Source organism: Delphinus delphis, chromosome 13, assembly GCF_949987515.2.
Source record: "Delphinus delphis chromosome 13, mDelDel1.2, whole genome shotgun sequence".
Lineage (NCBI taxonomy): Eukaryota > Metazoa > Chordata > Mammalia > Artiodactyla > Delphinidae > Delphinus > Delphinus delphis.
This window is the reverse complement of record NC_082695.1, coordinates 6,634,581-6,658,482: the sequence shown is the minus strand read 5'-3', so window position 1 is coordinate 6,658,482 and position 23,902 is coordinate 6,634,581. Positions and strand designations below refer to the sequence as shown.

General features: G+C 51.8%; 2 protein-coding genes across 4 annotated transcripts; one reads left to right on the top strand and one right to left on the bottom strand.

Annotated features, from left to right (window-relative positions):
• Positions 1-75: 75 nt before the first annotated feature.
• MTRFR (mitochondrial translation release factor in rescue) lies at positions 76-13,394 on the top strand. 3 transcript variants are annotated; one of them, XM_060027933.1, is made up of 4 exons: positions 154-207; positions 2,727-2,925; positions 9,168-9,475; positions 11,041-13,394. In XM_060027933.1, the coding sequence occupies exons 2-4, from the start codon at positions 2,919-2,921 to the stop codon at positions 11,281-11,283; spliced, it is 558 nt and encodes a 185-aa protein (XP_059883916.1). In that variant the 5' UTR covers positions 154-207; positions 2,727-2,918; the 3' UTR covers positions 11,284-13,394. The 3 variants fall into 3 exon arrangements, with proteins under 3 accessions (XP_059883917.1, XP_059883916.1, XP_059883915.1); XM_060027934.1 differs by lacking the exon at positions 2,727-2,925 and having other exon boundaries at positions 76-207; XM_060027932.1 differs by lacking the exons at positions 154-207; positions 2,727-2,925 and having other exon boundaries at positions 7,773-9,475.
• Positions 13,395-13,545: 151 nt separating this feature from the next.
• On the bottom strand, positions 13,546-23,319 carry CDK2AP1 (cyclin dependent kinase 2 associated protein 1). Its single transcript, XM_060027935.2, has 4 exons — positions 22,955-23,319; positions 18,368-18,465; positions 16,722-16,848; positions 13,546-14,357 (listed from the first exon to the last, which is right to left on the bottom strand). Exons 1-4 carry the CDS (start codon positions 23,007-23,009, stop codon positions 14,290-14,292), a joined length of 348 nt encoding a protein of 115 aa, XP_059883918.1. The 5' UTR covers positions 23,010-23,319; the 3' UTR covers positions 13,546-14,289.
• Between the last annotated feature and the right edge of the window lie 583 nt (positions 23,320-23,902).

Here is a 23,902-nt window from a genome sequence, read left to right as displayed (position 1 = left end):
TCTTTGGGAACCCCCGGCAGCTACGCGGGAAAGAAGCCTCAGCTTCCCGCATGCGCAGTTAGTAAGACGGGGGCTCGGGTTTGTGAGGGGGGGCTGCGGCAGGAGTACGGCGCGTGCGCAGGCGCGGGAGTGCGTTTGCGTTGCCGCTCCTGCGGCCATTCCGGTTCACCCAGAACGTTGGGGGCGGGAGCCCAGTCCTGAGGTCAGGTAAGTGTCTGCGGAGAAGCCCGACACCCACACGGTTGCCCACGATTGTTAGAGGCTCCGGAGAGAGGACTGGGAGCTGGGACCCGTGAATTTCCCCGTTTGCGACCCTGAGTCGCGCAGCCCATTGACCTGAGGCCCCGCTGGCGGTGAGGTGAAGCCGGCCCGGACACCCGAGCTAAGTTTACCCTGGAATGGGTTTACCCTAAGCTGGTGGGGGTCGACACTGGGGCTCTTCAAGGACTTGGAGGGGCGGGCGAGGAGAACCCACCCTTGTGGAGAAAACAGTTCCACCGAGGCCCGAGGACAAATGGAACGATGCTCGTTGACTTGTTCGGCGGAGCCTTAGGGAGCTGTTAGCACGCAGCTGGGCCTGTTCTAGGCATCGTGGGTGTTTTCCTCTTGCCCAGCCTTTCGAAGGACCAGAGGAAAGCCTTTCCGTGGGCCCCCAGGCCATCTCACACGCACTGGTCAGTTCGCCTTTCTCAGAAGAAAGGTTCTTACCCTTTAAGGTACTTCGAGCTCTTAAATTTTCCTCCGAGTGTCCGGAGCCCACGATAAAGGGACTTCGCCAGCCTTGTCCTTAGGTGTGCCGGAGAAGCCAGGACGGAGCAGATGTTATTTGCCCTTGGAAACACAAATCTGCCAAGAGGCATTCCATCTCATCTGAGGCTCCTAAGAATACCTGACAATTTTGTCTCAACAGTAGAAATTCAGTCTCTCCAAAACCCCATCCGTCTATGGGAGAGTTCAAGCTTAAGTAAATCGAACCCTCCTCCCAATTGTGTTAATCCACCCATCAGTATTGTGCTTGTGTTAAAACCCAACCAAAATCAAATCATTTTTAAGCACACGGCTCTGTTTTCAGCAACCATGTTTCTTTCAAGTCCACCCAAAAACAAAAAGAAAACAAAAAGCAGTTTTACCACTAATTTCAGTTGGTTGCAAAATCTGTTACTTGAGATCCTCACACTAGGATGGGAAAGTGGATTCCTGAGATGGCTCCAGGCAAAGGGAGGTGTGTTTCCTTGCAAGAAAAATGTTAACCCCAAAACCGAGTACTGGAGATTAGTTCCCAACCATGCAAGAGGCAGGAGATCATTGCTTTTTGCTGCAAAATCTGATGGACTTTGTTTAGTTTGAGTGTTTTGTTTTTGGCAGTGTCATCTTTAGGTAACTTTCAAAAAAAAAAATCTATTAATGTTTTAATAAGCCAACATGTTCAGAAGCTAGTATTCTAATTAACTGAGTTATCTTGTTAACCAACTGATACAAAATATTCTGGTAAGGTTATTCACACCTTACTTCTTAATTTAGGTTAAGCTCTTTGGTAGCGTCTTAATTTTTACAAATTCAGAATGGAAACTGCTTTTGACTAACTGGTCTAGAGAGAAGCTTTATAAAAACAGAGGAGGTTTTTAAAGTCCATAGAAATTATTTCTGAATATAGAAAACAGAAGTAGAAGGTGTCAGAAATTCAAGTATATATTAAGTGTAGGAACTATTCATCTTAATTTAACCCCCCCCTCCTCATACTGGAGATTTTGCATTACTTGTATACAAGCTAACACCACTATTTTATGCCCTTATAAGGGTGCACAGCAAAGGAAACCATAAATAAGACAAAAAGACAACCCTCAGAATGGGAGAAAATATTTGCAAATGAAACAACAGACAAAGGATTAATCTCCAAAATATACAAACAGCTCATGGAGCTCGGTATCAAAAAAACTGTATGATTTTATTATAACATCTTTGTATTGCTCAAGTATTCCTCTTTTGCCACAATGAGCTTTTGAGTGGAGATCTTTCATTCTGATTGGGATAAGATTAGGCTGTTCAGTAGTAGTGGCCGCTAATGGCTTGAGGCATTTAATGTTTGTTAACCAGGGTGTTACTCTGTGTCATTTATTTTTATATACAAAACAGCTTGTCATTGGCGGGGGTTGGAGGAGGGACATCCTCCACAGCAAAAATGAGGAACTCTAAAACTTTATAGTTTAACCATTGAAGATGAAAAGGAATAATCAGGTGTACATTTAAACGTGACTTTTTTCATCTTTTCTGTCCTTCATGATTTTTTTTACTATATCAGATAATTACTAAAGATCTCTATGTTTAAACCAGGACTTGCTGTGATGAAGGTAGTTTTTACCTTTCAATTTGAACCTTCTGGGAAGTCACACTATATTCTTGGCATCATAATTCTCTCTTTGGCACCTGATTTCATAGACCACAGTTATGACCTCACCAAACAGCATATCTTCGGTAATTTCATGGTTTCCAAGTATTTCTTAAATTGGACCATGCCAAGTAAAATTGTCTGCAGGTCATTTTCTAGATACCTTTTCACTGAGCTTCGAAAACAAAAGTCCATGAAATAATCCGTTTGCAGAGTGGGCTTGTGGAGTGTTAGCCAGAGGTTCCTGAGCTTTGTGATGTAGGGATCCTAAGCACCTTACGTTTGTGGTGACGTGTACGATTTTTCTCTCTCCCTCGGTGGTATTACCTCTGTTTTACAGATGTGGAAACGTGGCCAGAGTTGCACAGTGAGTAAATCGTGGAGGCAAGGCATTGATGCAGGTCATGCTGACTACAAAGCAGTATGGCCTTTCAGGGACAAAAAAGTGAGAGGGGGAGTCAAGAAGAGACCGCTGAGGAAAATGAGCTAACGCTTTCTAAGGAGCTGGGGGAAGAACAAATCTGGAGATGTTATGAAAGGTAAAGAAACAAGCAGCAGGAAGGACAAATTCAGTTTAAAAAAATGGACTACCTAATGTTCTTCCAAAATAAGTCTTCCTGAAATATTCCACATAGTATACATCCGTTCTTTTCTTTATTTGTATGAAATATTCACTACGATAACATATTTGAACGTGCTTTGAAAACCTAAGTCCTAAACAAATACAAAGCATCATTAATGGTAACAGGGTCTTTGAGACTTTTAGAGGAAAATGTGGAGTGTAGTTATTGCTGCTAGTTATCGCTGCTTTTTTAATGTGTTTGTCCTATTTTAATAGTGTAGTTGATAAATGACGAAGTTCCTGTTAGGTGCCATAAATAGAAGAAGATGACAGTGGTGCACCCAAATAGGACAGGTGTAATTGTGGATTTGAAGTTTTCTGTGAAAAAAAACTGAACGGGATGTTGGTATTGTATGAATTGAAAGCTTTTCTTTTTATCTACTTCTTTAGTGTCTCTTGAGCTGTGCAGCAGTAAGCCTATTAAATTTGGACCAAACTCAGAGTAGTTTCCTTTTCCTCTTGTCCTCCCAAATCAAGGATAGCAGCTCTGTTGTCCTTTCCTGCTCAGTCCATTGTGATTTTCTTATTTGGGAAATAATTCTCTGGAAACACTTACTGTGGCTGAAAGGTGCTCTATCTTGAGTATAGAGCCCCCAGCCTAGGAAATGACAGGGTCTATTTCAAGCCTGAGCCAAAGTTCCCAGGGGTTCTGTTTGGGGAGGTGTTCAGCCCTCATAAGGATTTCAGGCAACTAGAACAGGAGGATGAGCTAGATGAGAAAAGGAGAGAAAGGCTGCTTTATCTTTACTCCCATTCGGCAGGGAGCACCAAAACACACTTCTGAAACATAGATTATCATTAAGCATTTCACAGAAAACCATCCTCTCACTTAGCTTCTGGAGCCATCAGCTGGCCATTTTGTCTTTTTAAAGCTCACTGTGTTTGTCCTTCACCGTTGATTAGGTCATTGTTTTTGAGACCTATTTTATCTCCTTATTCGGGAGGGGGAAGCAAGACCATACTAAGCAGGTAATCAGCACTCCTGAATTCTGGTCTCAACTTTTTAAACATTATAAACATAAGAAACAATAGCTCTTAAAAGTGTCTGTCCTAGCAGTTGGAAGAACTAATTCCTGTGTCCTTTGCTTCTCAAACTTCAATGTGCCTCTGAATCACTTGAGGATCTTATTAAAACACAGGTTCTCTGGGACTTCCCTGGCAGTCCAGTGGTTAGGCCTCTGTGCTTTCACTGCTGTGGGCCCGGGTTCGATCCCTTGTTGGGGAACTGAGATCCAGCAAGCTGTGTGGCACAGCCAAAAAAAAAAAGAAAAAAAACACACAGGTTCTCATTTAGAAGGTCCTGAGATTCTTCATTCCTAACAAGCTCCCAGGGGGTGCTGTGGCTGCTGCTCTGTGGACCACACTCTGATAGCAAGATTCTAGAGCTACCTTATCCACTACAGTAGCCGCGAGCACATGTGGCTAGTCCAGACTGACATGTGCTGTAAGCATGGCCACACTTCAGATTTTGCAGACCTCATATAAAAAAATCTAAATAATTTTTTATATTGATTATATGTTGAAGTAATAATATTTGGGATATATTGGATTAAATAAAGTATATTGAAATTCATCAGTTGCTTTTTACTATTTTTAATGTGACTATAAGAAAATTTAGAATTTCACATGTGGCTTGCACTATATTTCTGTTGGACAGTGCTGTTCTAGAACATTAATGCAGGGGACTTCCCTAGCGGTCCAGTGATTGAGACTTCACCTTCCATTGCAGGGGATGCAGGTTCAATCCCAGGTCAGGGAGCTAAGATCCCACATGCCTCCTGCTAAAAAAATAAAACATAAAACAAGCAGTATTGTAACAAATTCAATAAAGACTTAGAAAAAGGCAGCTTTAAAAAAATAATAATTCAATAGAAGCAACGTTTTTGATGTTCTTTTTTCAGATGACCCAGCTTCTCAATCCCCTTGTGACCATTTCACCTGTTCTTTTCGCTCAATTCGATATTCATTTGTCTTCTCTTCCTCTCCCGCCTGTTCTCTCCTTTACACCTTCTCCATCTCCAGCGTTGCCATCATGATCGTGGGGCCTTCATCCAGCAGTCAGACGATCTTAAGGGCCAGGACTGCAGGCAGCAACCACCTCACCTGGGGGCTGGTTAGAAATGTGGAGTCTCAGGCCCCACCCCAGCCCTGATGAGCCGTAGCCTGTTTAACAGGATCCCTAGGGAAATGGTGCATCAAGGTTGGAGCCGCAAGAGCTTTAACAGTCTTTTTTCCTAAAGCACTCCATTTCAGCGCATCGCCACATCTGTTCTTTCGGTTAGTTTAGATGACATTTCTGCAAGGTTGGTACACCATGAAAGTTGTGGCTAAGAGACACTAGTACTCTGCCTTTCTAAAAAATACTTAAACAGTGAATTTTAGGCAAATGGTATCCAGAGGTGGGTCCAGAGTTGAAATCCTATGTCTTCCAGATTCAGATATCCTCTCTCTGTCTCAGAGACACAAAGGCAGTAGCATCCCCTTACCGCTCTCCAGAGCATTTCAGCTGTTGGTGAAACAAGCCTCAGCTCACTGCATCTTGTTTAAATATGTGATTGTTTGCTCTGGTCACTGGCCACAATGCAGAGCTGAGCATGCCACCCATGAGCTAGGTGTCAGTCTTGGTTTGGGCTGACTGTGGAAGCCAGAGGAGGAACTGTGTACCAGCTGGATCCAGTCAGGAAGAAAGGTGCCTAATAGGATGCAGCTTCCAAGTCCCAATAACCAGCCTTCTGGTGACTTGGGAGCATAGTGAAGCCTGAGAACCACTGCTCTGTGGCGTGTCATCCATTCCACGCTCTGGCATGTTATCTTACTTACAGATGTCTTAATTTCTCTTTTATGCTACAGGCTCATTGGACCCATTGAGGCCCACTCATGGCACATAGTAGATGTGGAAAATATTCATTGAACAAATTAACATTGCCTGTTTTAAAGGCGTCAGCCCTGTTATCTCTTAACTTGACCAAGTGAGAGAGAGCGTGGCTTTAACCTAAATTGCAGCCAGCTGTTTAGTGCAGACGCCACCCTCCAAGGAAGAGCAGAGCCGAGGGGAGTTGGGGTGGAGAGCCGGCCGGGCTGACGCTCGCACTCATGGGAGGGAACAAGGGCGCGCTGTCGTGACCGCTGGTTTCCCCTTACGCACACCGCTTGTGACCATTTTTCTCTTTAATGTCACGATGAGCTCTAATTTGAGCTGCTTTTACTGTTCCCCGAAGACTTTGGGTTGCTCTGTGGGTATCACAAAAACTGAAATCCAATCCGTATTCTTCTCTGGGCTTTGGGGAAGTGGAACCATGGGTGTGTTTGTCATTTTTAGCCACCATTGGAGTAGAGCCAGAGCTCCAGGAGATACTAAAAGTATTTGGAATCGTCCTATTGGCTGTTGGAATTAGCTGTTAAACAAAGCAGCCAGTAACTGAACACTGGGGACCTTCTCGAACTCCAGTTGGGTGGGAGACCTTCCTGTGTGTGTCAGCTCTGAACTAGGACAGAAAGGTAGATTTGAAACACAGTGGGCTGGTGACAAAGCAGCTGAGAAAAGCGCTGTCCTCTCCGCCCTTTGTCTGGGAGTTTCACCCTGTCTCAGACCTGCTTCCTTTCTTTGTCGCTGCACTGTATTCCACTACCATCCTGCCTGGTCAGATTTACTAACGGAAGAGAAGCCCCAAGAGAGGTACTGGCCTCCTGTTCCATGAACCTAATACAGGGACTAGACACTGTCTGATACACAAAGGAATTCTGTTCTGTGGACTGAAAGCAGAAATAAGGGGAGGGAAATTTTGGACATCAACTTAGTCTTATTCATTTAATCATTATAGGGGAGTGGATTCTTTGTTGTAGAGATTTCAGAGAATGTGCCTGGGTTTATCCTTATCTTTTCCTGAGGATACTTCTGACATATTTCACACACAGTAAACAGAAGCCGTTTTCAAAGCACCACTTTCACTGGCATACTCTGTTTCAAAATATCTCCCTTGGTAGCCACAGAGCACATTACGAACTGACACCACCTTAATTATCATCCACCGGGACTGATAGGACCTGCTCAGAACATGCTGAATATCGTGCTTTTCACAAAGAAGATGTGTCAGTCATAGGATTGAGAACTAGCATGGCCTAAAGCTTGAAGAGTATATTTCATTATATTTATTTTCCATAGAAATAGTAGAGATAGAGATGAAGAATACTGTATTCATTCTAAAAATGACCAGTGTCATCTGTACTGATAACTGAGAAAGGCACTTGGATTTCAAATAGCAAAATGCACATATTTACAAGGAAGCAATGCCTGCTAGCCTGTTTCTGCATTAAGCTCATCTAGCGATCAGCGTTGGGCCCAGTGGGTGTTAGCCGTCAGAACTGCTGGTGGGTGAAAGGTAAATGAGCCGAGAGAAACCTAGTGAAATAATTTGGTGGATGGTACGTTACTTTTGGCTGAGGAAGTTGCCTTAGGTACACTCCAGTTCCTACCTGTGTTAGAGCTAGAATTTACAAGGTTTCAAGTGGTGAAAGAAGCTGTTTAGAGCCTCACAGGAAGCACTTGTTAAAAAGAGCAATATATCTGTTTTTAGTGCCTACATAATCCTTGATCAAGAAGTATTATTATGCGAGTGGCACATTTGTAGTTCCCCAAATCTGCCTGGGTGACAGGGTTTTTTGGGTTTTTTTTTTAAGGTTTTTTTTTTTTTAATTCATTTTTGGCTGTGTTGGGTCTTCGTTGCTGCGCACAGGCTTTCTCTAGTTGTGGTGAGCGGAGGCTACTCTTCATTGCAGTGCGTGGGCTTCTCATTGCCATGGCTTCTCTTGTGGAGCACGGGCTCTAGGCGCGCAGGCTTCAGTAGTTGTGGTACACAGGCTCAGCAGTTGTGGTTCATGGGCTCTAGAGCGCAGGCTCAGTAGTTGTGGCGCACAGGCTTAGTTGCTCCGCGGCATGTGGGATCTTCCCGGACCAGGGCTCGAACCCATGTCCCCTGCATTACCAGGCGGACTCTCAACCACTGTGCCACCAGGAAAGTCCTGGTGACAGGGATCTTGCTATAAACCAGTCTCATGCCTTCAGAGGTATCCGCAAAGCCCTTTCCAGAACACTGTTTTCTCTGACTTTAAGCCTGTGTGGGTTGCATGGAGAGGGCTTATTCCTCCCATTTTCCAGATGAGAAAATGGGCGAAGGTTGTGACTCCCCCGCCCCGACCCCATTCACATGGGGAATATGTAGATCTCTGAAAAGAGGTGATACCTTTCAGATCCTCTGCCCTCCTCCCCTCGAAAAAAAGCAAAGGCCTGTGATTCACCATACCCTCATGGCTATTATCCTCTATACTATTCGTCAACTAAGACATTTCAGCCTTAGGCTCCTCTCGAGTAGTTATTGAAATCTCTTGTTCAGCGCCTCTCGCTTTCTTCTTGAATATCTTCTCCGACTAGACTGTGAGCTCCAGGAAGATAGCGTCTTGCCCTCTTTGACCTCACGTCACTCCCTGTACCTCACCTCATACTTTGAACGTAACAGGCACCTTAATAAAAATCAGTTGGCTTGGTGGTTCTAAGGATGAGTACCGGTTGGATCATGTGATTGGCAGTGCTTCTGAGGGAACAGATGTTCCTATTCAAATCCATGAAACTGGAAACATGAAAAAACAACAATCATGACATTGATTGATAGTGATATTTACTGTGTCAGACTGTTTAAGCTTAAGCTATAAAATAGACTATCACGTTCTGTCGTCTTTCCATTTTGATTTCAAAGGTTCTCACACACTTAAATAATGTCCCTTGACTCAGATCCTAATTCTTGTGTGATGTACTATGTAATATTTCCTTATCAAATTACAGCCCTGTTCTTTTGAATTTTACACTCAAAGCTTCCCCTTCCTGAGAAAACACCACTTCTGGGTGCTTTGAAGACATTTTTTGGTCTGTTATAAGAAAATATTTATCAGTTGGCAAGGCATGTAGTGCTGAGAACACGGTAGACAATGCAGGGCCGGAGCGAGGTGTGTGTTGCTGAGTATCCTGTCTGCACTAATTTCCTAAATCCCCTGCCTGCCAGATGGGTGGTCATCGTCTGAACTGGTTCATAAAAGGTGATTTTAGAACCTGCGGTATAATCTTGAGCACAAACAAGGCTGAAGGGCTGTCTTTTCTGTCTTATTCAGGTCCTGAGCAGGCAGAGCCACGCGCTATGAGCACCTCGGGTCTGTTCCGTTTTCCTACCCCACTGACCAGAGTGTGCATGGTGCCCTGGGGACTCCGGCTCTGCGAGAAGCCGGAACTCTTATCCCCTGGAACAGCGGTCACTCCAGTCCAGGCGGCAGGCAAGAAGGACCACCCTGCTCTGCTCTCCCTGGATGAGAGTGAACTTGAAGAGCAGTTTGTAAAAGGACACGGGCCAGGGGGCCAGGCAACCAACAAAACAAGCAACTGCGTGGTGCTCAGGCACGTCCCCTCAGGCATTGTGGTCAAGGTAGAGGAAGGAGGCCGTGGGGGTCCCCTGGTTTCTCCTGAGTGAAAACTTGTTCTCACCATGACCCTGGCAGTAGAGGGACTGCAGGTCTCGTGCCCAGTCCCGAGCGTTTCTCCCAGGCAGAACCTCTGCACAGCGTCAGGAGCCTCCTTCCAGGATCCTTTGCAGTTGCGCTTTTACTGCTGCTGTCCTTGAACTTGGCAGGCCACGGTTCTGGTCGAGCCACTGGGCTGCAGGGTGGCTGCAGAAAGCTCTGCGGCACTGCCGTGGGCTCCAGCCCCCAAGCAGCACGCGGGCCCAGGTTGTCCGCCAGTGGGCTCAGCCCTTAGCCTCCTGGCTGATCACTCAGATGGTCACATTTTCCATGTCCCTCCGTCCCCTCTTTAGTAAATGTCAGTGACACCTACCCTTCTGGAGAAGAACTGAGTGAGGTAACGTTGGCAACCCAATTTCAGCCCTCAGAGGAAAAATGCCAGGTACAGCTGCCTGTAGGAGGCTTTCTTCTGAATATAAAAAACCAACCTCTGATCAAAATATCACCAGCTGTCAATACATTTTGAACCTCTAGGAAATGGTGCAGCGCTTCTCTCCTGTCTCCTGGTTTGGTAGCGGCCCACCACCTCTGTGGAACTGCCAGTCCATTCCGTATCCCCAGGGCCCTGAAGGCGGCACAAGCCTTGAGGCACAGCAGAGAGAGCAGAGGCGGGCTTTCGCACATCAGCGGTACCTTTCGCAAGTACTTGCATATCACGTGAGCTTGCGGCCGGCCCTGTTCTGAGCCACTTCACATTCGAGTTAACTCTTAATCGTCACAAGCCTACACTCATGATGTGGAATCTGAGGCACAGGGAGGCTCCTGCGCCTGCAGGAGAGTCAGCCCAGACCGAACCCAGAGTCTGTTCCTGACAGCTGTTCTTCGCTGCCACGTTTTTGAGCCAAGAGCGTATTAGTGAAAATCTCAATCATTTTTCTTTTCCTCCTTGAAAAAAGTGACATTCGTGAGCAACAAATAAAATTCTGAAACCTATTTTATATAGCTTACTCCACATTTGCTTTTGGTACTATTCTTTCATCCTAATTTCACAGGATTTCTTTTATCAACTTGCTTTGCAAGGCACTCACCGGTGATAACAGAGATATTATGTAATGAATATTATGGCTGACGAATAATAAAGAGGCTACTTTCCTCCTTCAGAGAGAAGTTTACATTTATAAATGGGGCACACAAAGGGCTCGCTTAGACATACTGGTTGATGTTTTCAAAATCATTTGGGAACTTTATTTGAAGGCTACTGTTACTTCTAAACAAAACAACACTCCTAATATTGGAATAGTCACAGTGAAAGCCACATAATACAGCTGGGGTGTGGGACTGGGTGGGGGCCAAGCAGAGGCAGGAAAGGGTATGGCCTTCGTCCTGTCACTGACCTACTGGGACTCCTGACAAGTGGCTTTCCTTCTGCGGGCCTGACCCCTCTATAAAGGGACTAGCTTGAATTTAATGATTCCTGAGGTCCTGCCCAGAACACACTGGCTTTCACCTTATGAAATATTATCTCTTACAGTGCCACCAGACTAGATCCGTCGATCAAAACAGAAAGCTAGCTCGGAGAATCCTGCAAGAGAAAGTGGATGTTTTCTACAACGGTGAAAACAGTCCTGTTTACAAAGAAAAACGAGAGGCAGAGAAGAGAAAGCAAGAAAGGAAAAAAAGAGCAAAGGAGACCCTAGAGAAAAAGAAACTCCTGAAAGAACAATGGGAATCAAGTAAAAATGTGCCCAGAGAAAGGACTGCAGATTCTGACTGAAAGAACCTGCCGGATGGGACTTGGCTGGTGGCGCACTGGTTAAGAATCTGCCTGCCGATGCAGGGGACACGGGTTCGAGCCCTGGTCTGGGAGGATCCCACATGCCACGGAGCAGCTAAGCCCGTGCACCACAACTACTGAGCCTGCGCTCTAGAGCCCGCGAGCCACAACTACTGAGCCCACGTGCCACAACTACTGAAGCCTGCACACCTAGAGCCCGTGCTCTGCAACGAGAAGCCACCGCAATGAGAAGCCCGCGCACCGCAACAAAGAGTAGCCTCCGCTCGCCACAACTAGAGAAAGTCCACGCGCAGCAACGAAGACCCAACGCAGCCAAAAATAAATAATTAATTTTTAAAAAAAGAACCTGCCGGATGCCTCCAGGGACGGCGTGAGCTCCACCACCAGCGCAGCTGTGACGGGCTCCAGAGACAGCAGAGTTTCTAAACAGCAGACAAACTGTAGTGAATAGCAGTGCATACTTTGAGAATAAAACTGTAAAAAGAAACACGAGGAAGTCATTACTGTAGAAGGACAAGGGCACTTTTTGGGGGAGTAAAGGCTGTCATTGTGACGCAGGGCTTGGAGGGGCTTCTGGGCAGCTGACAAGAGTTCTGTTTCTTGACCTGGACGGTAGTTAGAAGTATGTCACCTTTTAAGCTATACATTTGTGTGACTGTATCTGTATCTGCACCACGAGGCTTGTGAGAACTTAGTTCCCCGACCAGGGATTGAACCTGGGCCCCGGCAGTGAGAGCGCAGAGTCCTAACCACTGGACCGCCAGGGAATTCCCCAATGAAAATATTTTCTGAAAAAAAGCATTAATGTAAGTAATGGACTTTTTATGGAAAACTATAGAATTGAGTCAAACAATAGCATTTAGTGCCTCCTTGTCACCTGCTGGAAGGTCATTGCTCAGTGATACATGGATGTCATTAAGAGAACAAAAGAAAACAAGATGGCGAAAGATTTACAAGTTAGTAAGTTACCTGCCCATTTACCCCATTAGCTTAATAGACTGTGTTGACAAGTAACCTCTCTGATGTGGAAATACACATGTCATTCTCTGTATGCTGATTTACAAGTAGTAGGTTTATAAAAGATGAGGTTTCAGAAACTTGGGTTTGTGAATTTGCTTGATACCATCCTTCAAGCTGGATCTGACCGTACAAACTGTTTCGGGGTTTTCAGGCATGGTTTGTTAGCACACATCCGGAAGTTTATGCATAAAACTAGTAGGGAGACAAACCGTGAGGTTAGAAGGCCACTGTCAGACCCAGGGTCGGCCTCATCCGTGAAGACCAGACTGCGTGCACCCAAATAAGGTTCCCTGTGAAGAAGCCCGGGAAGGTCTTCCCACCTCCGAGTAGCCCGGTTCGGAAGTTTAGCTCTATGCAAGGCTCTCGACCTCTGGTCGCAGTGTGCGGGGCCCTTCCCAGGTCCAGCCTCCTTTTAGAAGGGAGCCAAGTGAAGCATCTGGAATGGTACACAGAAGACCGTAATAGTGGAAGGGAATTTGGGGAGCTTCAGACAAGGGGGACAGAAGCTTTAACTTCTGTCTCCCCCCTTCTTGAACCTTTTTGAATTTCCTGTCACGTCCACGAAGGAGATGCAGACAAGCCGACTGCCTAGTACCCGTTCCTCCGGCCTTTAGAGCTGTCATGGCTGGGACCTGGCCTTACGCCTGTGAAACTGACCAGGTCCCTCCTTTTGTCTTAGTCTACCCCTCACCACGGTAAATCCTCATTACATCGGGATCGGGGCCTAAGGAATATAGTAAGGATGACCTCCAAGTCCCTTTGGAAGGTCCCCACTGTTGGGGACCACCCCACGAATTCTCAGCACATCCGAGGCAACCCAGTTTTCCCAGCACCAGAGCAGGTAGTTCTTCCAGTGAGAACAGGATGAAGTAGCTAGCTTGAGTTTAAATGCTCACGGGTTAAGTTCCTAAAAACAGAATGGCCTAACTTGGGGGAGCACAGAAAGGGCGAAGTCAGTAACATCGCCTCTACTCTTGTTTTCCTTCCTGGCACACACTTAACATCTGCTGCAGTTAAGATGCATGCATGACGCAGCTCACCTGATCCCTGCCTTCTGACTTAACCGACACATCCTGTCCCTGGCCTGTTGTGCTACTGATATTGTCACGCAAGATGTTTCTGGACCAGGTGGGAAAATGCCCTTTGACAGGTCTCTCCCCACTCTCGCTGAGGAGCCGTTCTTTAAAATACCACCAAGAATTTGCGGAACCCACATCTTAATACAAGCTGTTAATGAAAATAAGCTTTATTACATCGAGTAATAAATACAAAGATGCAAACAGTCCCATTTTCTTCCAGATGTTTGGATCAACTTACAGGAAAGGCAGAACTGAAATCTACATACAGTCTCAGGAAAAATTTCGGGATCCTTGTTGGGTTTGTTTGGGAGGTTGCTCTTTCTTCTGTATGTATATAACTTGTGCATTTTAAAAGTCGACTTCAGAGCACTAATAGTCATGCAAATGCTTAAGCAAAAAAGAATTTATGTTAAGCAGAATCTATAGTGTATGGGAAACGAGGGGACCAGCTACTAGTTAAGTGTGCTGTCAAGTCCGCACTACAGAAGAAACCCTTCAAGTTGTATCAGCTTATGAAAAGGATCAAAGAACAATCCGGGTAACATAAATGTATTCAAAAGAGGAGAGCGAGACAGTGGTATCTTGGAGGCAAACTAGTTTGCTGTAAGATAGGTAATTTTTACGTGCATCTTTTGAATCAATGCTTTAAAAAACAACAACAAACACCTGGGTAGTTCCTAACTATTTAAAATGTAACTCCCAATCAACTGCAAAATCTTTCCTCAATCTTACAGACTGTAGATTCGGAGCCTAGTGAACCATGGGAGGGGCAGGGGGAGGAGAAACCAAACTGTTACCATTTTGAAAACAAAAGTTTCATCTGAACAGGGGAGATGAACTGTAACTTCTCTCCGAAGATGGAAAACTGTCCAGGCTCACAGGGCAGCTAAGACCTGGCATTCCGTTCCGTTTCAGCCAAGCACTCCCGCACCAACCCTCGAGCGTGGATGATGCCTGGAAGAGAAGCAGAGGCGGACGTCAGCCAGCAGCACCCATTCCAGAAGAGGAGGAGGGTCCTTCCAAACCAACCGCGAAACCCTCAGACTGGAGGAAACTCAGGACCTGCATCTAACACCCCAAACCCCATCCCACCCCTCAAAGCAAAAACCCCTCTGCACGTCTCCCTAAAAGTTTCTTCCCATGCTCAAGGTGACAGCCAGCAAGCTCTCTTTTTATGACGTGACTCTATTTGAACCCTGTTACCGTCCAGATGACAGGAGGCAGTGTGTCCCCACCCAAGTTCTTTAAGCAGGGACCCGCTTTGGAGATTCCACGCCTTCAAACCATTATTTCTCCTAAATTCTAGAAAGGGCTTGACAATGTCAGGCAGCCTGGCTGGTTCGGGTGCGAGACGAGTGCTCACTCAGGCCACCTTGGTCCACTGCTTTGTCCTTCCCCCCAGGGGACGGGTGCCACCTTCTGCACTATTATTCTCCCCTCATCTTTTATCTCTATAGTTTGGGAGTTATCTATTGCTTGGGTTTTGTGGGGTTTTTTTCTTTTTTTGGCTTTACTGAACTTCATGAAATATTGATTTCATTTTAATAGACACCAAGAATCTACTCCTTCCAAGAGCTGACCCCCCAGAGGGCACTGGGAATGACACCCCAAGTCACTCAGGTGTCCCCACCTCACAAATCTTACCCCCGAGAGCTTCCGAAGACTTTCTGGAAAGGGCTGTGTAGCCACTGTCGCAGCTACTCCACTCTGCCATTGTACTGTGACAGCAGCCGCAGACATTAATAAGCAATGGGTGTGGCCATGTTCCAACAAGTCTTTACTTACAACACTAAAGTCTGAATTTCACATAATTTTCACATGTCACAAAATCTTATTTTTTTCACCATTAAAAAACGCAAAAAACATTCTTGGCGCTTGACTCCCTTGTGCCCTTCTTACTTTGCTATGATGTAAACTTGGCCACCTTACTGGTCAGGGTGACTGTGGGGCCAGCTGCTCACCCAGGATGTGCCCTGAAGCAGTCACCAGGTGTATCCATGTGTTGACCTGAACTGCCAGCTTTGTTGGGAGGCTGCAGGTCGCCTGTCAGAAAGACTGTGGGGTCCAGCATCCTCCCAGGCATTTGCAATCAGGTAACCGGCACTCCCGTTACCAGCACTGTGGGCAGAGCAATGCCCACCTGACCCCCAGGGCTGGATTGGGGGTTAAGCTCCTCCTCTCCCCCGAGCCCTCTTCCGTTCCAGCCTCTAACTGCCAGCCCCCCTCCCCACACCTGTGCCTGTTATTCCCCAATCCAGCTCTGCAATCGGTCAGTCTCTTCACAAAGGTGTCATGAACCGGCCCACTGCTCTGGGTGGGAGCCTGTCCTCAGCCGGCCTTGCCATCACTGCAGCCGTGGCCTCAACTGCAGCCCCCCTGTCACGCCCCAGATTTATAGCCACAGAACATTTCCCTCTCGATTTTCTCCAAATTTGCTTCTCTAACCTTAAAAAAAAAAAAAAACTCCTAAAATTAAATTCACACATAAGCCACCGTGCTCTGAACTGCCACCTTCTAAAATAGAAATCCTTTTCTCCTCTCCACGCCACTTTCACTTCGTGAAGCAGCAAAAAACAACCTATTTCTCTGCCTTCTGAAGTCAGCTGGCCAGTCACCTCTTCACGTGAGTCACTTTCTTCCTGTGGCACCATCCTCCCGCCCTTCCTCCCTCTTCAATCAGGAAAGAACTTCAAAGCATTCTCACTCTCCCGCCCCAGACTGGGACGGACCACACGCCCCCCTGGGCCCCGCTCCAAGGAGGACAGCAGAGGGCAACGCAGGCCCCCTTGGCCTCGTGTCACTGGCCTCACCCAAGTTGGGAGCCTACCTTACTGGACCGCCCAGGGCTCCTAGGACCAGTGTCGGCCAACGGGAGCAGAGCGGGCGTGAGGCAGAGCTGCAGGATCTGGGTACAAAGACTTTTTTTTTTTTTTTTGGCCGCACCATGAAGCTTGCAGGATCTTAGTTCCCTGACCAGGAATCGAACCCGAGGCCGCTGCAGTGGACGCGTGGAGTCCTAACCACCGGACCACCAGGGGAGTCCTGGGGATTCCCTTCTTAGACGCTGCATCTGACAACTGGCCGCCAAGCCCCTTCCATCAGATGTTCATCCCACAGACCCGCTCACCCAGCCTGACACCTCCACAGCCAACGGTAATTCTGTAACAAAGCGGGAGCCCCTGTGCCGCGGGGGACTCTTCCATCTGCCACCCTCCATTTTCCCCAGAAAATCTTTCAAGACAGTTACTAGGCCAGTGCCGTGGGGTCCGCCAGCAGCGAGGCGTCACCTGTCACGGGAGTCCCGGGCCCACGATTTACCTCGTTTTAGTCTCTCCATCGCGCTCTTGCTGCCCGCGTAGGTGGGTCTGATCTCTTTCCCCAGCTCTTCGATGATGGCCAACAGCTCAGCGTATTTGCTCTGGGGCACCTGGCTGTTCCCAGTTCCCTAGAATCAGAAAGAAAAGGGTTCAGGAGGATTGAACCCAACCTGACCCCAATGCCGTGGTCAGGACCCCACAGCATGCCAGCTCCACGAGGGCAGGGCTGGGGAGAGGCCCGAGCCGGGGGCAGGTGGTGGAGGGAGGGCGGCCTGGCCCAGACTCCAGGGCAGCTGCGGCCAGGCACGGCCCACCTGAGCGACAAGCACAGAGCAGGGAGCCGGCCCTCTACTGTCCCCGCACACTCAAGGCAACCACCCAGCAGTCTGCAGAAAGCCCTTTTATCATCTCAAATGAAAAAAAAAAAAAGACTGGCTTGTCGATAGGAAAGTGTTCACTGAGAATCTCCTTGAAGGAGCCGATGGGCAGGCAAGTGATGGGGGGGGAGGGGGCGTGCTGAGGGTCCAGAGTGGGTGGAAGAGATGGAGGCCACACGTGGGGTCAGCAGGACCACAAAAACTGCCAGGGACCACCCAGACAGAGCCCAGAATGTATTTAAATTCATCCATCCTCCCCCGCAGGCAGGGCCCACCACACAGAAACCCCTTCTCTCCAGAACCCCACAAACAGCCCGAGCAAACACCGGGAGCAGGAAGGCTGGGTCCCGTCGGCCTGTGGGCCTCAGCCAGGCCTCCCTGGCCCCCCCTCCCCCGCCCCCCCCCCACAGCTGCATCAGGGCGGCCACTTCCCCCCCAGGCCCTCGCCTGCTCCCCGCTCCTCTGCCGCCTCCGCCTCCTGGCCTCCTGGTCCTTCCTCCTCTCCTCATCCAGCTCGGCAGCAGCCTCCCGCCGCCACCTCTTCAGGGGGTCCTCGCCCGTGCCCGCCTCCCCTCTGGGGGCAGGACGGCCTGGCGGGGCACGGCTCCCAGCCGCCGCCTCATCCGTGGGGCCGGCCTCCGTGGCGACCTCGGAACGCGAGTGGCAGCCACGGGAATCTCCCGGCTAGTGGCCCGGGTCCCCTCCCTGGCGGCCAGCGGCCACCTCCCCTGAGGGCCCGCCAACCCGGTGGGGAAAGCAAGTCTCCGCGAGGTTGGGGCAGGGGCGGTCCACAGTCCCGAAACTGGTGGAAGCAGGTGTAAAACTGAGGGGCCAGCAGCTCTCGGTGCAACGCACCTGGACTTCACTAGGATATGGGCCCGTCCTCCCTGCAGGGCCCATGACCTTGTGGGGAGTGAGTGGGAGCAGGGCCCCCCTCCTCTGTCCAAGCTCAGATACAGAGTCAAGGCCAGACCTCACTTCCCCAGGGACCAGGCACGAGGAGGCCCACCAGGGACACACGTGGGGTGGTGGCCCCACGGGGAACTGTGGCTCTCGGGGCTTCCAGCCTTCTTTGGGCTCTCCCACCCCTTCCTGTCACTCGGTGTCCCCCGTGAAACCCCCTGCCACTTCTCCATTCTGATGCCTTGAGCCCTGGGTTGAGGAAGCTCAGATGACAGCTCCATCATTTCTACTCCTTTCACCGCTTCCCCTCTGGCCCAGGCCGCCCCTAGGGCCCCTCCCACCGCACATCCCACCCCCGCTGCCATACCTGGGTGTAGCCTAGAGATGGCGGCCCGTAGTCACTCAGCAGCTGGCGGTACTGTGATGACGTCGCCATACTGGTGGAGGGCGGGTGGACACTCCCAGCTACAGGGGAGGAGACAGGAGTCAGTAATCAAGTAGCCTTGGCTAACTGTATCCGAGGTAAGGACTCTGAGTCCCCCTGCCCAGAACTCATGCCATCAACGGTGGTCTTTTGTCTCTGAGGATAAAGAGCCCTATTCCTGTCCTCTAGTTTGGCGACGGCTGATACTCGGCGTAGATGACTGATGGTAAAATGTAGCTAACAGACCACTGCTCTTCACGCCCATCACCACAGCAGACATTGCTAAGCAATCACAGAAATCCTTCCCATACATGCAGTCAAAACTGGTAGCAAAGACGAAAGCTGCTGCTATTCTCAGCCTAACCCTTGCAAGTCCCCTTTTCCTGGGTCCTGCTCCCCAGAGGTTGATATCCTAGAGACACATGGCTGCCACAAGAGCCCATCTGCTACTAAGGCTGGTCCACACCTGGGCTGAGACTTCCTGTGTGCCCAAAACTCTGCTGGAGTATATGGTGAGGAAGACAGGGGAAGATCTGGAGGTTGTTGAGACCCAACCCTGGCTGGGGACTGGGGTACTGGACACAAAAGTCAGGAATCTGAAGCACATCACAGCCTGTCTGTGTGTCCTTGGACAAGCCCCTCAACCTCTCTGAGCTCCTGTCGCCCCTCCCCAAAGAGGGAACAAGACTCTCGGCAGTCTGAATCTATGCCCAGCTGGCTCCACCCCCATGGGGGAGGCGTAAGACCCCACTTATGGACTGTAACACTGGGAGACACTGTCCCTCAGCAGAGGGACCACGGGGGGCCAGGGCCCGGCTCAGAACGGAGTCTCCTGCATGGGGGGTGGGGAGGCCCTCAGCAGGGAATTTTCCAGCTCCAGCTCAGTAGCTGGAAGCATGCAGACCCATAATGGCGTCCGAGTGGTCATTAGCAAGTAAAGGATGTCCTGCAGAATTACGAACAGCGGTAACCATGGAGAATCTACCTAGCCCTCCTCAGCAGCTGCCCGCATGCCTCCACGCCCGGCCGGGGAGCAGCTTCCCTTCTGCCTGCCTTCCCTGGAGCCAAACCGTCTCTCTCTCACGCACACGGCGGGCTCTGCAGACTTGGCCCCCGGGGATGGACAGCTGGTGCCAGGCCGGCCAAACCGACCAGCTGCTCATCTGGTGTGGGCAAGGGGAGGGGGCAGGGGAGGAAGGAAGTTCAGGATCTCAGGCTGCTGGAGCTGGAAGGGGCCCTGGAGCCCCTCACTGCAGAGACAGAAACACAGACCAGAGAGGGCGGGCACTGCCCCAGGCCACACAGCACAGAAGAGGCTAACACACCGCACCTATCCCTCTGTCCAGGAGCCGCAGACAGCTTGGTACCCGACGTGTCTTCCTCAGTCTCAGGCCTGCCTGGGTTTCTCCACTGGGACCCAGATTTATGCTCAAATACAGGCTGCCCAGTCAGGAAACGTGAATCCTGCCACGTCTAAGCTGGGACTGGGCACAGCACTGCGCTCCTCCGAGCCTCACCACCACGCCTCTACAGTGGGGTAGCTGAAACACCTGTGCTGCAGAACCACACCTCCGTCTGAAGCAGCTGCGGGTGTGCAGTGGCCAGAGCACAGGAGTGTGGCAGGGCGGGTGACCCCCAGCTCCCCTCGCCACATCAGCCAAGCCCCAATTTCCTGACCTTCTGATGTGGGCGGTGAGTGCGGTCTGGGCAGCTCAGGCTTTGCTGCCCCAGGCCAGGGTTCAAGTCCCGCCCACCACAACTTATCACGCCTCTCCGAAAGGCCAGGATGCTAAACGCTAGACTGTGTGGGGGGAGGGGTGTCTACTGCACCGCTCGGCACTTCAAGCCATCTAGAAGATTCCAGCTCCCTGGCAGGAGGTGAGCTGGACACCTCTGGTTCATTCTCTGCACCACCTCCTGCCCTCCTCTCGCTGCAAATCTGTATTTCTTGCCTCCCCGACCCACCTTCTCTCCCACAGCCAAGGGCTTGGACTAGGAGCCAGTCCAGCTGCGCCATACGCGGCTGTGTGACCTAAGACAAGGCCCTTCCCTCTCTGGGCCTCAGTTTTTCCATCTGTTTGAGGTGATGGTTCCCACGAGAATGTCTCAAGGCCCTAGATGCTGCTCCTCCAGGGTGCCGGGGTTAGGTCCCGGGGGGCTGAGCGGAGGAGGAGGAATGGGTTGGGGGCTTGGGGGATGGGAGTCAGGCAACAGCTCGGAGCTTGACTTTCCCACGGCCTGGGTGATGTGGTAGGTGACCCCGACTGTGTGCCAGCGCCAGTCCCTTACTCGGTGTTCAGAGGGGGGTGTCTGTGGCCCTGGAGAGAGCTGGCGGAAGGGCCCTGAGTCCCACTCATTCCCACACCTTCCTGCAGACACAGCGGCCGGCTGCCGGAGGCCTAGGAGAAAACCAGACCGGGCGTGAGCACAGCCGTCACGGAGCATCGCAGACAATGCGTGTAGTGTGCGGGGACCAGGGAGGGCCCGGAGCCCAGGGAGGGACTGGCAGAGGCCAGCAGCTCCTGGGGCCAGGCGCGGCTCCCCGCCCCCAAGCCAGACAAAGAGCGCCCGGGCCTGGGGAGCTGGCGGCCTTCCCGCCACTTGGGGCGCCTGGGGGGGCTCTCCGGCGGGGAGGCGGGGGCTTTGTCTAACTCCGCCACTGCCACCGCCGGCCAGGCCGAGGCTTGGCAACTCTCGAGCAGGAGGCAGGGCTGGAGGGTGTGAGGGATGATGACAAGGAAGCCGGAGGAGCGGCAGCGGAGAGTCCATCTTGGATGCAAATGGCACGGGGAGATCCGGCCTTTCTAAAGGGGTCCACGGGGAGGGGGGCGGCCCCACCAAAACACCAGAGACCTGGGGACCTCAGCAGTCCTCCCGGAGTTCACCGCAGGAGAAAGAAGAAAATCTGTGTACAGGTGCTAGCCAGCCCAGAGGGCTTCGGGGTCCCCAGCGGGTGCCTCTGTCACCCTGTGACCCCAATCCCCGAAGGGCCCCATTCAGGGCGCAGGCCTCAACTGCACCAGGGCCGGCCTGAGACTTCCCGCCAGTCCGGGCTGGCAGCAAGACCCTCCACCCATCCCACCCCGGAGTCAGATGAGGGAGGCAGTGAGAAATACTGTGGCCACAAAGCCCGTCTTGGTAAGGTGTGCAGACCCCAGAAGAGGTGAGAACATCTGAGGAGAAAACAGGGGCTCTTGGGGCTCAGCGCCCACATTTGACCAACTCAACTATCCCCCACCCCGTCCTTCCACCCCCTTAATCTTAACCCTTTCCAATCCCCAAATTTGTGTCCAAGAAGTTAAACACACACACACACACACACACACACACACACACACACCTATACACACATATGCATATACATATATTGCTTTCCTGGGGGCCTCTTCAAATTTTTGGAATTCTGGAGTCAACATTCGGAGACAAGGCCCAAAACTTTCGGCCAACTGCCGGCGTGGCATTTCTGACCAGCAAGGCCAATCCCCTCCCTCCCAAGCCCCCTCCATGCACCTCGCTTATTTGGAAGTTTGTTTCCCATCAAGAGTCTAAAGGAGAAGAACCTTGGTGAAGGGACAAAGCCGGTCCCCTCTGAACCCACAATTTCACCTATCGCCCTCGGTCCCTGGGGCAAGACCCTAGGCACAGCCTAAAGCTGCCTGACAACTTCTGCAGGAGTTTCCTGGGACCGCCCAGCTCCAGCCCCAGGGAAAGGAGAGGACGGCCCCTCCGGCTTCTGAAGGAGGGGGCCTTCTAAACCCAGACTTGGGGGCTCCGAGATGCGGGGGCCCCGCTGAAACAACGCCCCCAGCCGCCGCCTCCAGGCTCTCCGAGGCCCCCGATCTCCTCCAACTTCTCTCCGCGCACGCCTGAAGGGACCTCCCGTGCGACCCATTTTGAGCGCCCCGTCCCACGCGCCAGGCCGGGCGGGCGCCCACCGACGATCTCCACTGCACCGCCGGTGACCCCAGCGGCCCCGCTCCCTCTGGGTCGGCTGCACCTGGCACGCTCGCCGCCCCGCAGCGCCGCCCGCGCGTGGCCCGGGCTTGCTCACGTGCACCCCTGCCGCCCAGGCCCCCTGCCCGGACCTACCCCCAGCTCCCTAAGGGCGGCCCGCGCCGGGGTCCCGGCGCCCCGCTCCCGGCGCGGCCCGGCCACTCCCGACTCCCGCCGGCAGGGGCCCTCGCCGAGCCGCCCAAAAGCCAAGGAAAAAGGAGCCGAGAAAGCCTCCCCCGCCTTCGCTCGCCGCGCTCCCCACGAGCCCTCGGCCGCCGGCGTGGGGGGGACCGCGGCGGCCGCCCGTGCCCCGGGCCCCGGCCCAGCCCCGAGGCCCGGCGCGGGGCGCACCCGCGAACTTTGGCAGGGCGGGCACCGGAATCATGGCGGCGGCCGCCGCGCTGCCCCGGGCCGGGACCCGGTGCCCGCCGACCCCGGCCGCCGCGGGGCCCCGGGAGCCGGGGCCGGGCGCGCGGACCCCCAACTTGGCGGCACTTGGGGCGCGGCGCGCGCGGCCCGCGGGGCGCACTCACTCACCGGCGTTGAGGGAGGCGGCGGGCATGTGCGCGGTCAAGTTCGGTTTGTAAGACATCCCCCCGAGCGGCGGGGCGCGCCGGGGCGCAGCGGGGCCCGGCCCGCGAGGGCGGCGGCGAAGGCGGCGAGGCCGGCCGGCAGCGAGGCGGCCCTAGCGTCCGTGCGCCCGTCCGTGCGCCCGCCGAGCTCCCGCGCACTTTTTGTTGTTGACGGCTCGGGCCGCACCGGCAAATATGGCCGTCCCTCACCCTGACACCCGCTGCAGTATATCACCCATACATCGGGCGGGCGCGCGGGCGCAAGGGCGGCCGCAAACTTTGAGCGGAGCCAGCGGGGCCGGCCCGGGCCGGGAGGGGGCGGCCCGGCGCGCCGCGGCCCGGCGTCAGGGGGCGGCTCCGCCCGCGGCCGCGCCCCGCGCCTCCGGGCGCGCTCGGCGCCCGCAACTTGGCAAAGTTTCGGGGGCTGGGGTCCCGGCGGCGCCCGAGGCCCGCGTGGGTCCCTTTCTTCTTCTGCGCTGGCGGCGCCTGGAGATTTGTGCTTGTACCGATTTTTTTTTTTTTTTTGGTAAGCTAGGTAGGATTGCAGAATTACTTTTTTCCCCCTTGACTGTGGGGGCAGGGATGGAAAATTACCTGGAGAAAATGGTGGCGAGTGGTATTTTTAAGCACGTAGATCATTCCAGACGCCGAGGTCTGGCTACTCCCCAGAATAAGAACAACCAATTCTTGACATTGATTTCAAATAAATTTCATGTCCCTCTCGGTATTAAGTGGTTTTTAACCCCTTGGCGGCCTAGACTCCTTTGAGACTGGGCAAAACCCAGAGGCCGCCTCCCCTGGGAAATACACCCTCACATCTACATAATTTTGCATCTTAACTCATTCAAATATCTAAGAAGCGCCTACTACGTGCCGGGCACTGTTCCCGGCGCTAAGGGTACCAGAATAAACT